A 15,391-nucleotide genomic window follows, 5' to 3' on the forward strand; every position below is an offset into this window, starting at 1 on the left:
GATAACTCCTGACAGTAGCTCTGGAAATAATTCTTTTTATGACTGAGGCGTGTTCAATTGTCCTGTGAACTTCTTCACAATTTCACAGTTCGTCAATTTTTGATTCATATGCCGTCTTTCTGTAGCGTATTGCCTTAGTCTATCTCCTTCAGGTTCCAGTTGCTCAGCAGGTTTTAGATTTTTAATATACTGTAAGAAATATATTTTTGATCATGCCATTTGCCATAGCATGAATGGTCCTGGAGGAGATGCTAAAGTGAAATAAACCAGATGGAGAAAGAAAAATACTGCCTGATCTCACTACTATGTGGAATTTTAAAAAAAGAGGTGTCAAATATACAGAATTAGAGAATAAAAACAGTGGTTTCAGGAGGTGGGAAGGAGGGTGGAGATTGGGAGGAGGAAATGGGCAGATGTAGGTCAAAGGATATAAAGTAGTAGATGTGTAGGATATAACATGAGGACTATAATAAATAAAATTGTATTATATTAGAAGTTTTTGTTAAATAGATTTGGCTGCTATAATCACAAAAAAGTTATTGTGAGATGATAGATATGTTGATTTGCTTCACTGTAGTAACCGTTTTACTATTTTATGTATCCTATAATGTCATGTTGTAAAACTCAAATATGCACAATTAAATTTGCCCCCAAAAAAGATATTTTCCATCAGGACCTAGCACATACATAGGTATTATATATTTGAAATGAAAATTTCATAAAGCAATACTTTTATTTCCCTCAGTGCACTTGATTTTTTTTATATTTAACTTTTTTTTTTAAATGATGATATCACTCATTAGATTTTTTTTTTTTGGTGGTACTAGGGGTAGAACCCAGGGGTTTTCTACATCCAGGCTATACTCCCAGACCTATTTTATATTTTATTTGGAAACAGGGTCTCAGTAAGTTGCTGAGAGCCTCACTAAGTAGCTGAGGCTGGCTTCGAACCGATGCAATCCTCCTGTTACAGCCTCCCAAGTGTGAGGATTACAAGTGTGCGCCACCACGCCCAGCTAGATGTGTTTAAATGATGGTAACAACCCACTGAATTGATGCTATGTGTATAGCTTACCATTGTTTCAAGCGACATGATACAGGTGACATGATAAAGGCCTATCATCTCATCTACTTGGGAGGCTGAGGCAGAAAGATTGCAAGTTGGAGGCCAGCCTCAGCAACTTAATGAGACCCTGTCACAAAATAAAATAAAAAGGGTCAGAAGTATATTTCAGTGGCAGAGCACTTACCTAGTATGCATGAGGCCCTGGGTTTAATTCCTGGTACCACAAAAACAAAACAAAACTTCCCTGTTCAATAGCTGAAATGACTGCTATAAGTGAGGTGGTGATTTTTCCTGTTCTTGCCTTACAGTCTTGGAATGTGAACAATATCATTTGCAGGAGAGGCAAAATATTGGCCGATTTCTCTGTGCCCTTTCATTATTTTGGTTTAAATTTCTGCTCGCTCTCTTGCTCTCTCTCTCTCTCTCTCCCTCTCTCTCTCTCCCTCTCTCTCATGTTTGTGTGTATGTATTGCTATTGCTAGGAATGGAACCCAGGGTCTTATGCTTGCTAAGTACACATTCTACCACTAAGCTACACTTCTAGCCCTAAATTTAAATTTCTAAAAGTTCATTTACTTTTTGTTCTATGAGTTGAAGTGATACATGTAAGTTACAAGAAGGAAAGTGCAGACTGTTCCCCAGGGCACTCTGAGCACATATCTTACTACTAATAGCTCCCAGGACCTGCTCCCGATATGAGGTCACAGTGGAGGAGGCCACTTGGAATTGTAATACCAAATCAGCTTTCTCTTGAAACGCAAGCTATAGAGTCTCACCCTTCTTGAGTTCTTTGGGCTCTCATGCCATTTCATGTGGTTGGTAGGGCTTCCTTAGCCAGCGTTTCTCCGGATCTGCTTTATTTGCCAATGGTTTTGATGTAGAACTTCTGACAGACCCTAGTGGTCTAAGTTTAGAACCCCTTGATGCTGAGCTGTGAAGAATTTTGTGGCCTTTTTGGAATTCAGTCACTGCCCTTTCACCACAGTGAGCTCTCATCTCTACTGAGCACATCAGAGGTGCCTCCGCTTGCTGCTGGGAGCAGTGCAGGGCTACCTGGAAGATTGTTCACTCCAGTGAGAAAGATACTTTTGTTTGGCTTCTGCTATATTTAGGACCAGTGAGTTCACTGTAAACAGCCCTTCTATTTGACTTGTAAAGAGAGCAATAAAGAAAGGAAGCATTTAGCTAAAGGAAACCATTGAATTAGGGGAAATAGAATGTTCGTTTTGAACTGTCAAATTATCAAAGCAGAATTTCCCCCTGCCCTCTTATGCAATTGTCATTCTTCTAATATGTTACTTTAAAGTCCTCATAAATTGCCATTTTCAGTTTGTTCCACAATAGTCCAATTCATATGGACCAGCACTGCTTGATCTTCCCAGCATTTTAGTTCTGAATCCCCTGAGATTCTTGGTTCATAATTCAACAGTAGAGGAATTCAGTCAGGCTGTTAGCATCTGAAATCTGGTTTAGTGTTAAAATATGGTATTATTCCTATCGGCAGCACACTTCACCGTCCTCCATGTTCACTAGTTTTATCTTTATATACAAAAGTACTTTCCCATTCTCACCTTCAACCCCTCTTTCTAGCATTGACACCTACTACCTCCTTTTTATTTCTTCTTATAGGACTGATGGAACCATTTTTGGCCTCTCACTTGTTCAGTCTGACTTTCCGTGTGTACGTATGTGTTTACCTATGAGCACCTGTAAAAACTAAAAAGGAGGAAAAAGCAACAGAGGTGATGAGACTTGCTCAGCCTGCGATGGGATTGGTGCAGCCTAGATTTCATTTACCATGGCAGTTACACAGCCTCAGCTGTTCTGCTCTCGTCAGTAGCCTGTTTATCCTAAGGGCTATCTGGCCCTTTGGACAAATGTACACGTTACCAACAGCTAGACAGCTCACAGCTACATGGTTATTGGCTCATGGTGGTATCTAGTGGGGTACATTCCAGAGAACTGAGGAAGACTAATATTTCAAAGGTCAGTACTTGCAAGTAAATGTATTTTTAAATATTTTTAACTCTAACCAGTTTGGTGGGGTACACATATAATCCCAGTACTTGGGAGGCTGAGACAGGAAGATGGCATGTTCAAGGCCAGGATTAGCAATCTTAGCAAGACACTCAGCAACTTAGCAAGACCCTGTTTTAAAATAAATAAAAAGGGCTGGGGGCATAGCTCACAGGTGGAATGTCCCTGGGTTTAATCCCTATTTTAAAAAAATAGCTAACAGTGGAAATAGTCTGTTTTTAATATAATATAGATATTTATTTTTCTAATTTTGGGCAGTTAATGCTTTCACAATCCATAATTACCATAAATGTAAGGATATAAATATATATGTATATGTATGTATGTATGTATGTATGTATGTATATGTATATGTATATGTATATGTATATATGGAGAGAGAGGAACTGAGTATCTGCCTCAGCTTCCTCAGTAGCTGGGGCTGTAGGGGTGAGCCACCATGCCTAGTTTGTAAAGGATCTTAAAATGATAAAAGCTCAGACAAAATTTAACCCTCCAAATTTCCTAAACATTGCTTGTTGCTAGAAAACTAGCTTTTTCAGTTTTTGTCTAGTTTTTGGCATTTATCATGGTGCCGTAAACAGCAATTTTTATGTTACATTTAGTTAGATATGGCATTGTCTCTTGAATGTAGCCAGACTGAAAGATAAGTGTTGAGCTGGGCACTGGTATACTCTTGTAATCTCAGTACTTGGGAGGCTGAGACAGAATCATTGCAGGATTGAGGTTAGCGCACTGTAACTTAGTGAGTCCCTGTTGTAAAATAAAATAAGGCTGGGGATGTAGCTTATAGGTAGAGCAGCCCTGGGTTCAATTCCCAGTACCAAGTAGATGGTCTCAGGAGGAGGAAGAATATGGCAACAGACCAAAAATGCTTATTTCACAGGAAAAGAAACAAGAGTGGGGTAATATATACAAGGCAGAGAAAGAATGAAAATGTAGAGATATAATTAACATAAAGAAATTATTATTTTATGGGATAAAAAAAGGCAAACTGAAGTGGTTAAAAAGGATGTGGGAAATTGAGGCAAATACTAAGTTATACATGTCTTATATGTAGTAATCCTCTGTCCTTTGAATTTAATATCTCTTTTTCCTTTCTCCTAATACACACTAGCATAAAGAGTGAAATATAACCACCCTGAATACATTGTTCTTTGCCAAAAAGGACCTGAGAATATCAACCATAGGTTAATAGACCTATTAAGGATGTGTGTAGTTTAGAGGCAAGTTTTTTTTTTTTTTTTTTTTTTTGTATAGTGATATAGATTGAATCCAGGACCTCCGGTATGCTAAGCACACATTCTACCACTGAGCTAAACCCTTGAGATCAAGAGTTATTTTTAAAATTCCATGTTTATAATCCTAGTACTTGGGAGGCTGAGACAGGAGGATCGCAAGTTCTTGGCCAGCCTCAGCAACTTAGCAAGGCCCTCCTCAACTTAGTGAGACCCTATTTCAAAATAAAAATTAAAATAGGGCTCAAGGTGTAGCTTGGAGGTAAAATGCCTTTGGGTTCAATCTCCAATATGCAAAAAGGAGAAAATAAATCCTATGTTCACCATAGTAACCTTGATATTCATAAAAACATAGCCTGAAGGTGAGGTCGTCATCTTTTCTCAATTCACCCCTTTATCCTTGGCCTTGCAAACTAGCTCTTAGGGAGAAAATCTAACAGAGATTACCAACTTAATCTTCCTCTTTGTCTTCTCCCTTTGTTGGGACCAAATCTCTTTCCTAAACCAAATGGCCTCCTTTCTGTTTTTCTTTATCAAAAACTTGTTAAGAGTTCTTCTCTTGGATTCAGACTCAGAGTTTAAAAGGATTGTCAGGAGGCAGAAATCTGTTTGAGCTTTTTCTTTCTGACTTCTTTTGTGGTATTTCAGCTGGTTCCTGGAGGGCAGTATCTTATTTCATAGCAAAGTCTTAATTCTGTAGCTCACATATACCATTTAACATAGAATCCCAAGTTCAAGACCAGCCTGGGCAACTTAGTGAGACCTGTTTTATAATAAAAAAAAAAAAAGGGCCTGAAAATGTGTATCAATGGTAGGGATTTCTCTATCCCCGGTACTGCCAAAAAATAAAAATAAATAAAGCTAGGATGTGGAAACAGTGATTGAGATCAAGGCCTGTGTAAATTGTTGTGCGATGTAACCTGAGGCTTTAGAATGGTAGAAAATGCAAAGACATCTGCTACCCACTACTAACTTTAGCTTGAGTACATCACTGTTTTCAGTTTGAATCATCAATTAGTATAATCACCCTTTGCTGTAACTGAGTTAGTAATGGTCTGTGAGCTATGGAGTAATGAGCCCTCACCAGTAAGAGCCAGTATTCTCAGGAAACAGCCTCGATTGAGTGATTGCTCCTTGACATTTAAAATTGTGTTGTTTTGAGGACTGAGGAAGGGCACAGTTCAAGTAAGGCTACGTCCGGACATGAAGGTATCACTACCAACCTTACCAGCATGTATGGGGAGGAAGAAAGAGGGAGCAGGGTAGGATAAGAGGGAAATATACCAAGTTATGTGTGCATGTATGTTTGTATCACTTTGAATTTACTATGGTTTATACTTACAATGCACCAATAAAGTTAAAAAAAGAATTGGAACCGAATAAAATAAAATAGTGTTGTTTTACATAAAAACAAAACCAGAGTGTTATTCTGGTATTTGGAGAGTAGCAAGCACCTTTTTTTTCATTCTCTTAATCCTGCCAGGAAAACTAATAGTAGCTGATCAACTTTTGGACATTCCATGGAGTTGTGAAGAATACTTTTTTTTTTTGGTGGTACTGGGGATACTGTAACCCAGGGGCCTTCCATCTCTGGGCTACACTCCCAGACCTAGTTTATGTTTTTTATTTGGAAACAGGGTCTCCTAAGCCAGCTGAGGCTGGCTTCGAACCTGCATGATCATCCTGTCTCAGCCTCCCAAGCGTGGGGATTACAAGTGTGCGCCACCACGCCTGGTGTGCAGAATACATTTTACAAGAAAATCTCTTTAGGCATTTACTGTGATTCAGAATGGGATATAAGGAACATTTTTGTGATTCCCTAAGATGCTTTTTCCTCGATAGGCGCCAGATGCTTTCTTGCTGCTCTATTCTTGTAGCAGAGGCAAATAGCAATTTGAAATATGAGCTATGGATATGAGATAGGTGGGTTGAAAGATAGAAAATTTTACATGTGATGATTGAATGTGGTTTTGAGCAAGTAGTAAAGGCATCATTTCTTCTTTAATTCATTCTGTATTTATTTACCAGATGCTTACAGTGCCTGGTATCTACCAGGTATTTACCAGGCACTGTACTGGGTGCTAAGAAGAATATTCTTCCCTGTAACTGACAGTCTGAGGTCAGACTTCTATCTCAGGTGGCCATACCAGGGCACAGGATAGTGCTGGCTTATCTTCTCTGCATTAATACTACCACTACTACTACTACTACCACTAATGATAATATTCTTAATATCATTAATATTATTATTATTATTCACCGTCTCCAGGAGACAGTGCTGGCTCCCCTTATTGTTTATAACCATCAAACATGAGTCATCCCTTCACCACGAGCATTGCAGAATTGCCTATCACATTGCAGTCTAATTTGTACTGCTCCAAGTCCCCGCCTGCAGCTCTTTGCCCATCTTCTGACAGTCATGATGGAGCTGTGAGACCAACTGCACAAATGAACTACCTGGGGAAGGGAGAAGAGAGGGCATAGTTTTCTGTCTTTTTTGTTTAGTATAAGATGTATTTAGGAGTAGACAGCTTCTTTCTTTTTTCCTCTCTTCTTTTTTTTTGGTACTGGGATTGAACCCTGGGGCACTTTATCCACTGAATTATTTATTTATTTATTTAGGGTCTCACTGGCCCAATCAGACCGTAAACTTGCAATCTTCCTATCTTAGCCTCTCTCAAATACTAGGATTACAGGAATATGACACCTCACCAGGCTGTACAGCTTGTTCTTTCTTTCTCTTTCTTTCTTTCTTTCTTTCTTTCTTTCTTTCTTTCTTTCTTTCTTTCTTTCTTTTTTCTTTCTTTCCTTCCTTCCTTCCTTCCTTCCTTCTCCTTCTCCTCCTCCTCCTTCTTCTTTTCCCTCCCTCCTCCCTCCCCCCCCTCTCCCCCCCTCTCTGTAGTACTAGTAATTGAACCCAGGGACAAAACAGGTTCTCATTAAGTTGCTGAGGGCCTCCCTAAGTTTCCGAGGCTGGCTACGAATTTGTGATCTTCCTGTCTCATTCTCCCCAAGTACTGGAGTTACAGGCATGCATCATTTTGCCCAGCTTGGACACTTTTTTTTTCTAGGTGTCAGTATATCAGGCCTTATTCTACCATTGATAGTCTTGAATACATATTTTTTAAAAATATGTACCTATGAGCAAATAAAATCAACAAATAGATTTGACTGCTTTGGTTGCTGTTCTGTTGTAAACACACACTTTTTTTTAGGGAAACCTGAAATTTTATGAAAACCCATCAAATAAATAAGCAAACAAATTTTTTCCTGAAAATTTTATAAGTACTTTGATTTTGAATGTTTAAGTTTTTTTCTTAAAAGTTTGCTTGATTAATAAGTCTGTTAATAACGTTTATATTTAGGGTAGCTTTGCCCCCCCCAAAAAAACCCCCAAAAAACCATTTTCACCTATCATTCTACCTAATATAACTGTTAATTTCTTTTTTTTTTTTTTGCAGGTTTGGGGATGGAACTCAGGGGCATTTGACCTCTGAGCTACACCCCCTGCCCAATTTTTTATTCTTTTATTTTGAAACAGGGTCTCACTAAGTTGCAGAGGGCCTCACTAAGTAGCTAAGGCTGTCCGTGAACTGTGATCCTCTGGTCTCAGCCTCCTGAATGCTGGGATTACAAGCGTGCACCACCACACCCAGCTCATAACTGTTAATTTCTTGGGATCCTTTTTTTTGTCTTTATCTAATTATATATGTGATTATAATGTTGGTATTTATGTACTCGTATATTCCATTCTAAGCCTTGATGTTTCTTAGGTACCAGCTCTTTTGAAAATACCTCTCTGAAGTGACTCACACCAGCATGTGTGAGTCAGTGCAGCAAAAGGGATTGTTTTGAACAGCAAGATGGTCATCATACTAGTTTTCCAACCAGAACACATTCCCTGCAATTTCAGGCACAGATGAAACAGCAAATTCCTTTGGGCTTTGGCTTGGGTGAGGAGTAGGTGGATTTATGCAGTGTTTGCTCAAATTATAAATGAGATGCTAAAAGCACTGTAGTGTACAAAAGTTCAAAGTAGCCAGTCAAATGAACATTATGTGATCTACCTGAAAAGAAAACTTAGTTCTTTGTTTGAAAGAAGATGAGACATTTGTGCTTTGCTGGGAATGGAAAAGGTAAAAAAAATACACATATTATACTTTCCATGAGGATGGGAAACATTTCCAAATGTAAGAGACTGCCATTCCCAGTCCTTCTTACTTATCTAGAGAAGGACACCCCAGCCTGATTTTTGTATTCTTTATTTTGAAACAGGATCTCACTAAGCTGCTGAGGGCCTCACTAAGTAGCTGAGGCTGCCCAGCTCAGGCTATATTTGTTAAGGACTCAAACTTGAACAGATGTGTGTTGAGTTCTTTAGTGACTTTATAAGTTTGTTCAAGTGCTGTGGAGTCTATCCATAAATGTGATATAGACCTGAGCCCCCAGTCATCCCTGTACATAGACAGTTTCAGTGATCAGAGAAGCAACCTGTACAGTGGATGGAAACATATGCTGGTAAGTGCTTTGAAACTCCTCAGGAAGGAAGTAGAAAGTAAACTATAGTCTAGGGAAAGAACTAGAAGGTTTGTTTCTAAACCAAAGTTCATTCTGGAAACTCACTTTAGAAACTTGGGAATATTGGTTAAAATTGTATGAAATATTATCCCCCAAAACCAAAGCTTAAACAAGACAGAGCTTAATTTTTTTTCCTCCTTACACAAAGGAAGTATGCAGCTTGGCAGCTGAGAGCTGATTCACAGCTCTGTGCCCACAGGGACCCCTTTTTTAAAGGGGTTCTTTTTTTTTTCCCCGTCTGTTTGGAACCAGAGATCAAACCCAGAGTGCCACACCTGCAAAGCAGGCACTTTGCCATTGAGCTACATCCCAGGCCCCTCCTTCTGTCTTTTTGCTTCATCGTCCTTAGTGCTGTCTCCCACCCTCAGGCAGGCCTAGGTCTGCTCTATGATGACTGTTAAGCTAGCTGCCACATCCAGGCAGGAAGCAGGCAAGGCCAAAGGGTGCACTTCCTGGTAGAATCACCCTGTCCTAAAGAGCTTTCCTGGAAGCCCCACTCCATCTATAAAGGACATTTTCTTTCCCAAAATATAAAGGCAAAATATTGGTGAGGCATACCACAGTCTCTGCCATACTGAGGGATCAAGACTTAGGTGGCTAAGACTGGGACACCAGCAAAATCTTAGAGTAGGACAGTAATTCTGTTGGGTGAACTTGGCCTTTAGTTTGCTGCATAATTGATTGGCTCAACAATATTGAGGACTTACTATTTTTTAGGCACTAGAGTTATAATAGTAAAAAAGATAAATATGGTTCCTGCCCTCAAAAGGTTTATATGCTAATGGGGAACAAAATGGATTTTAAATAAGAAAGTTATAAATGTGTCAAATGTTAAGGGGAAGTAGTGTTTGGGTTGTGTAATAGAAAAGACTGTGTAAGGATGTGACATGATTTTAAAGCAGATTTTTAAAATATATTTTTATTGGTGCATTGTAGTCAAACATCTTAATGGACTAAAAAACTTGTGGAGATATACATGCACACATCACCCAATTAGTCTTTATCCATTCCCCATCCCATTCCCTCCCCTCCCTTGTTCCCATGCTTGATTTAGTGAATGACTTTGATATGTTTAAGTACATCATGTGCTTTACAGAGTTTCCATCTTCTCCCCTCTCACCCCCTCAGATAGGTCACCTTAATTGCTCTTCTCTAGGGCCGCTTCTTCAACTAGAGTTCCTCTTATTACTCATTTCTCCCTAGTTTCCGCATATTAGGGAAAGCATCTGATTTCTTATTTTTTGTGACATTTCTCTGTAAATGCCATAATTTTGTTCTCTTTTATGGCTGGGTAAAAGTCCATTGTGTACATATCCCAGTTTTGTAATCCACTCATCTTTTGATAGACATCTTGGCTGGTTCCATAGTTTGGGAATGATGAATTGTGCATCTATGAACATAGATACTCGTGCATTGGTTTGGTAGTTTGGTTTTCATTTTTTTGGGTAGATACCCATAGGTGGTATTGCTGGGTCATATGGTAAGTTCCTTTTCATTGTTCTGAGGATCTTCCAATGCTTTTTTTCAATGTGGTTGCATTAATTTGCAATCCCATCAAAAATGTATTAGAGTTTCTTCTTCACACCCGATCAATTACAGTTTATCTTTTCCTTGGAAGTCCTTCTTTTATTTTCCACACTATTTCCCATTTGCTGAAATCATGACAACCAGAAGGTGAGTGACTTTGACGAGATGATCCACTCACACCCAATTTTTTAATAGAGGTCATTTGAATCTGGAGCTCTGCTGAGAGATGGGGTGAGGCAGCAGCAGCTTCAGGTACTTCCTGACCACACGGTTGCATGGACCCGCTGGCCCTTTGCTGTGTAGCAGGCTCCGGTCAGGCCTTGCTGCTTGGCAGGCTCCGGTCCTGGCTTTGTTTGCCCCGGCACCAGCCTTGCCACATGGCAGGCTCTGATCCTGGCCTCGCTGGCCCTGGCACTGGCCTTGCTGCATAGCAGGCTCTGATCCCGGCCTTGAAGGCCCCGGCACTTAAAGCAGATTTTTAAAAATCTTTAAAAAATCCTTTAAAAAAAAACAGAATTTAAAGGATGCTTTAAAGGATTTGTTAGCCAAGTTAGAAAGTGGGGATAGGGCCGGGCGTGGTGGCGCATGCTTGTAATCCCCGCGCTTGGGAGGCGGAGACAGGAGGATCACGCAGGTTCAAAGCCAGCCACGTGCACTGGCTTAGGAGACCCTGTTTCCAAAATGAAAATGTAAAAATAGGTCTGGGAGTGTAGCCCGGAGGTAGAAGGGCTTCCAGGAACCCCAGTACCACCACCAAAAAAAAAAATAAAAAATAAAAAATAAAAGTGGGGATAGGGGTGTGAGAGGAGGGCAAGAGGAGAAGGAATGTTCTAGGCAGACTAACTCCCAGTATGACAATTTTCATAACTGTTCCTTCCTTCTATTATTTGTCTTATTTCTTCATCAGAAGGAATAAGTGGGAATTTCCGAGCAACAAAAGAAGGCAGGGGCTAAATGTTCTTTCTAAAGGGGCTAAAGGGACTGGTATCCTTTCTACTTATGTGTTTTTCTCGCTCTCTGTAGATGAGTATTGGCCTTCGTAGGTGGTACGAGGGGTGCTGGTAACCAAGGAAGGAGGTGGACGAAGATTGGGTGCACTGAAGTCCAGTTACTCCACCACAGATCTGGGTTTTGGTCTGAATGTGGGAATTTGGGGAGGCAAGAATTGGTTCTGACCCTGAGGTGCTGATATAACCCCCTTCTCCTTCCAGGAAGTAGACATTGTGGTGGCACCATGCCAGGGCCTCCGGCCTGCAGTGGATATTCTGGGCGACTTGGTGAATGATTTCTTGCCTGTGATAACCTATGCACTCCACAAAGATGAACTCTCCGAGAATGATGAGCAGCAGCTTCAGGAAATCCGAAAGTACTTCTCCTTTCCTGTGTTCTTTTTCAAAGTGCCAAAGCTGGAGATAATAGACTCCTCCACCAGGAGAACAGAGAGTGAGAGATCACCCCTGTATCGCCAGCTGATCAACCTGGGCTACCTGAGCGGCACTCACTGGAACTGTGGGGCCCCCGGCCAGGACGCTAAGGCCCAGAGCATGCTGGTGGAGCAGAGTGAGAAGCTGAGGCACTTGAGCACGTTCACCCACCAGCTGCTACACACTCGCCTGGTGGAGGCGGCCAAGGCTCTGAATTCAGTGCACTGCCACTGCCTTGACATCTTCATTAACCAGGCCTTTGACATGCAGCGGGACCTGCAGATTACCCCCAAACGCCTAGAGTACACTCGAAAAAAGGAGAATGAGTTGTATGAGTCACTGATGAACATTGCCAACCGAAAGCAGGAGGAAATGAAGGACATGATTGTTGAGACACTTAACTCCATGAAGGAGGAACTTCTGGATGACGCTACCAACATGGAATTTAAAGGTAAGTCCCTACAAGCTTGTGGGGTGCTAGAACTTACTGGGGCTTTTAACCCTTTTCTAGCTGGAAATGGGATACATGAATTGTTAAGGTTACCCGCAGGTTAAATCATGTAGCCAAAGCAGCTCCTCTTGTTCTCAGGGACTTTCCTGTCAGATTCCACTGTCATTCCTTCCCAGGGCCAAGAGCCCAGCCTTTGGGGAGAGTCCCAGAAGTTCTCTAATCTCTACTTTCTATCTCTGTTCTGGGCCATAAGCAGTTGGAGAAGAGCTGCTTAAAAAAACTGTGCTAAGTCTTTCCTTAACCTTTGCTGTCTCCGCCTGACCCAGGCTTCTTCACGGTTCTTCTTTTTGTCTCATGGTCTCCATTTCTTTTCAGGGTCCTCCTGAACCCAGCTCAGGAGGACTTCCTGAAGTGGTGTTCCCAGCTTTTCTGACAGCCCCATTCGTCACAAATGGCTGTTAACAAAACTGGGCGAAAGCAATTGGCCAGGTCTGGTGTCTGGTTTAGGTGCTCCTGACTTTGTATACTGCCAGAATATGGACCCTGCTACCTTTAGTTAAAATGGCATGGTTTGCAACATGCTCCTTAGTTCTTCAATAATGAGCATACATCCCAGTCCCCGGGGAGGGTCTCTGAAAACCATGCTCAAGACCATGCAAGACCATTGCAAACTTAATGAGGACTTCTGACATGGGTCCTATCGTCGGTGTTTTTCAGAATCCTTCCTTAGGTAGACTCCACTTACTTCTGATTTTTAGATGAGGGAAGTAAGGCTTAAAGTGTTAAGTACACAAGGTCTCATGGCTAGTGAGTTGCAGCAGCAGGGTTTGGCTCCCAACAGCCTGATTCGGAGCCTGTGGACTTTTAATTTCCATGCTGTGCCACTGCTTAATCTGTTACCTGTTACTTCGCCTTCTTTCCTGAAACCCAGCTTCAACACCTTAGTATATCTTTAAATATCTTTTTTTCCTTTGTCTTCCTGTCTAATCAACCCAGGGACATTCTGCCTCCAAATTATGCTCCTAACCCTGTTTTATATTTTTTATTTTGAAATAAGGTCTCACTAAGTTGCAGAAGGACTCACTAAGTAGCTAAGGCTGGCCAAGAACCTCCTGTCTTAGCCTCCCAAATACTGGGATTACAAGTGTGCGCCACAACACCAAGCTCAGAAGCCATTTTTAAAATAAAATCTTTAATTTTTTTTAACCTACTAACAGTTGCACTCATCTGAGTTCTAGCATTTAATCTATAACTTATTTCTGCTGTATTTTATTCTTTATCTTTTACTATGATTAATTATGTTCTTCTGGGTATTTTCTAAAATTCTGGAGTTGAAGGAGAGTAGGATCTGGGTCTTATTCATCATCATATCCCTTGCAGGAGATAACACACAGATTTCTGTTTGTTTGTTTGTTTGTTTGTTTGTTTGTTTTGCAGTACTCAGGATTGAAACCAGGGCCACATTTATGCTAGGCAAGCGTTCTACCACTGGGCTACATCCCTAGCACCAACACAAATAGACACTGGGGATTGAACTCAGGGACATTCTACCTCTAAGCCCCAGCTCTATTTTATTCTTTTTTTTTTTAATTTTATTTTATTGGTGCACTGTATTCATACATCATAGTGGGATACAAACTTTTGTAGACATACATGCACACATCGCCCAGTCAGCCCCCACCCGATCCCCACCCCATTCTCTCCCCATCCCTCCCTCCCATGCTTGGCTTAGTGGTTGACACCTAGTATTATAGCAATTTATCCAAAATTAAAAATGATAATCTCACATAATAGTTTCATTTGTTTGATACCAAGCTTTTGATGACTTAAAGATAACATGTCAATATTTCTTTTTGCTTTCTTTCTTACCAGAGAATATTTTTTTCTTTTTTTTAGGTGAAACTATCATATATTTATTTTTCAGAAAAAAATCTATCCTGATATGGAATATGGACTCTAGATACCCAAAACACTCTCGAAGCAAAAACAAAGCTAGAAGATGTATATTTTCTGATTTCAAACCATATAAAGCTACAATAATAGAAACAGTGTAGTACTATTCTAAAGGCAGATATATAAACCATTGGAGTTAAGTAAAAGCCTAGAGCTAAATTCTTCCCTATATTGTCAAGTTATTTTTGACAAGGTTTCCACGAACATTTGGTGGTGGAAATAATAATCTTTTAACTAAATATTGTTGAAACATAATAATTACATGGAAAAGAATAAAGTTGGACCCTTACCTAATCCCATATACAAATATTAACTCAAACTAGATAAAAGACCTAAATATAAATCTTAAGACTATAAACTTTTAGGAGAAAATCTGGGTCATAAAACCTCACAACATTGAAATTGGCAGTGATTTCTTGGATATGATTTCAATGGCACAGGCAACAGAAGAATATACAAACTCCCTAAAAAATAAAAGAAAATATTGTATATCCAAAGACAATGTAAACAGAGTTAAAAGTTACTAATAGAATTGGATAAAATATTTCCAAATGCTATATCTGAAGGTATATTAATATTCCAACTAGAAATCCTAAAAATTAACAACAATAAAGGCAAACAATACAATTTAGAGATAGGTAAAAGACTAACATAAATAATGAATCTCCACAGATAACCAATCTTAGTTGTCTGTTGGATGGAAACTCTTGTTTCTCTGGTTCTGGTGAGTGTTACCTATTTCTTCTTTGTAGTTAATCTCTTTGAGTATTTTCTCTAGCGCTGGTTTTGAAGACATAAATTCCTTCAGTTTCTGTTTGTCATGGAAGCTTCTTATTTCTCCATCTAATTTGATAGAAAGTTTTGCTGGATAGGAAATTTTTGGCTGGAAGTTGTTTTCTTTCAGAGTTTGGAATATGTTACTCCAAGCCCTTCTGTCTCTCATGACTTGGTTTGGGAAGTCTGGAGTGATTCTAATTGGTTTGCCTCTGAATGTCACTTGGCCCTTTGTTTTTGTTGCCTTAAAGATTCTCTGCTTGGCTTCCACATTGGTCATTTTGACAATTATATGGCGTGGGGATCCTCTTCTCGGATCCTGTCTAAAGGGAGTTCTATAAGT

General features: G+C 40.0%; 1 protein-coding gene across 2 annotated transcripts in view; it reads left to right on the forward strand.

The window, feature by feature from the left end:
* The window catches only part of DSTYK (dual serine/threonine and tyrosine protein kinase), a gene marked incomplete at both ends in the record, with an annotated part of 57,713 nt that overhangs the window by 20,713 nt on the left and 21,609 nt on the right, over positions 1-15,391 (forward strand). For both annotated transcript variants that reach the window (XM_080699595.1, XM_080699596.1), the window contains one exon: positions 11,658-12,321. In XM_080699595.1, the coding sequence (XP_080555721.1) occupies positions 11,658-12,321 (664 nt within the window). The remainder of the gene's footprint in view (positions 1-11,657; positions 12,322-15,391) is intronic.

The sequence above is a fragment of the Muscardinus avellanarius genome, assembly GCF_963383645.1.
Source record: "Muscardinus avellanarius genome assembly, chromosome: 7".
Lineage (NCBI taxonomy): Eukaryota > Metazoa > Chordata > Mammalia > Rodentia > Gliridae > Muscardinus > Muscardinus avellanarius.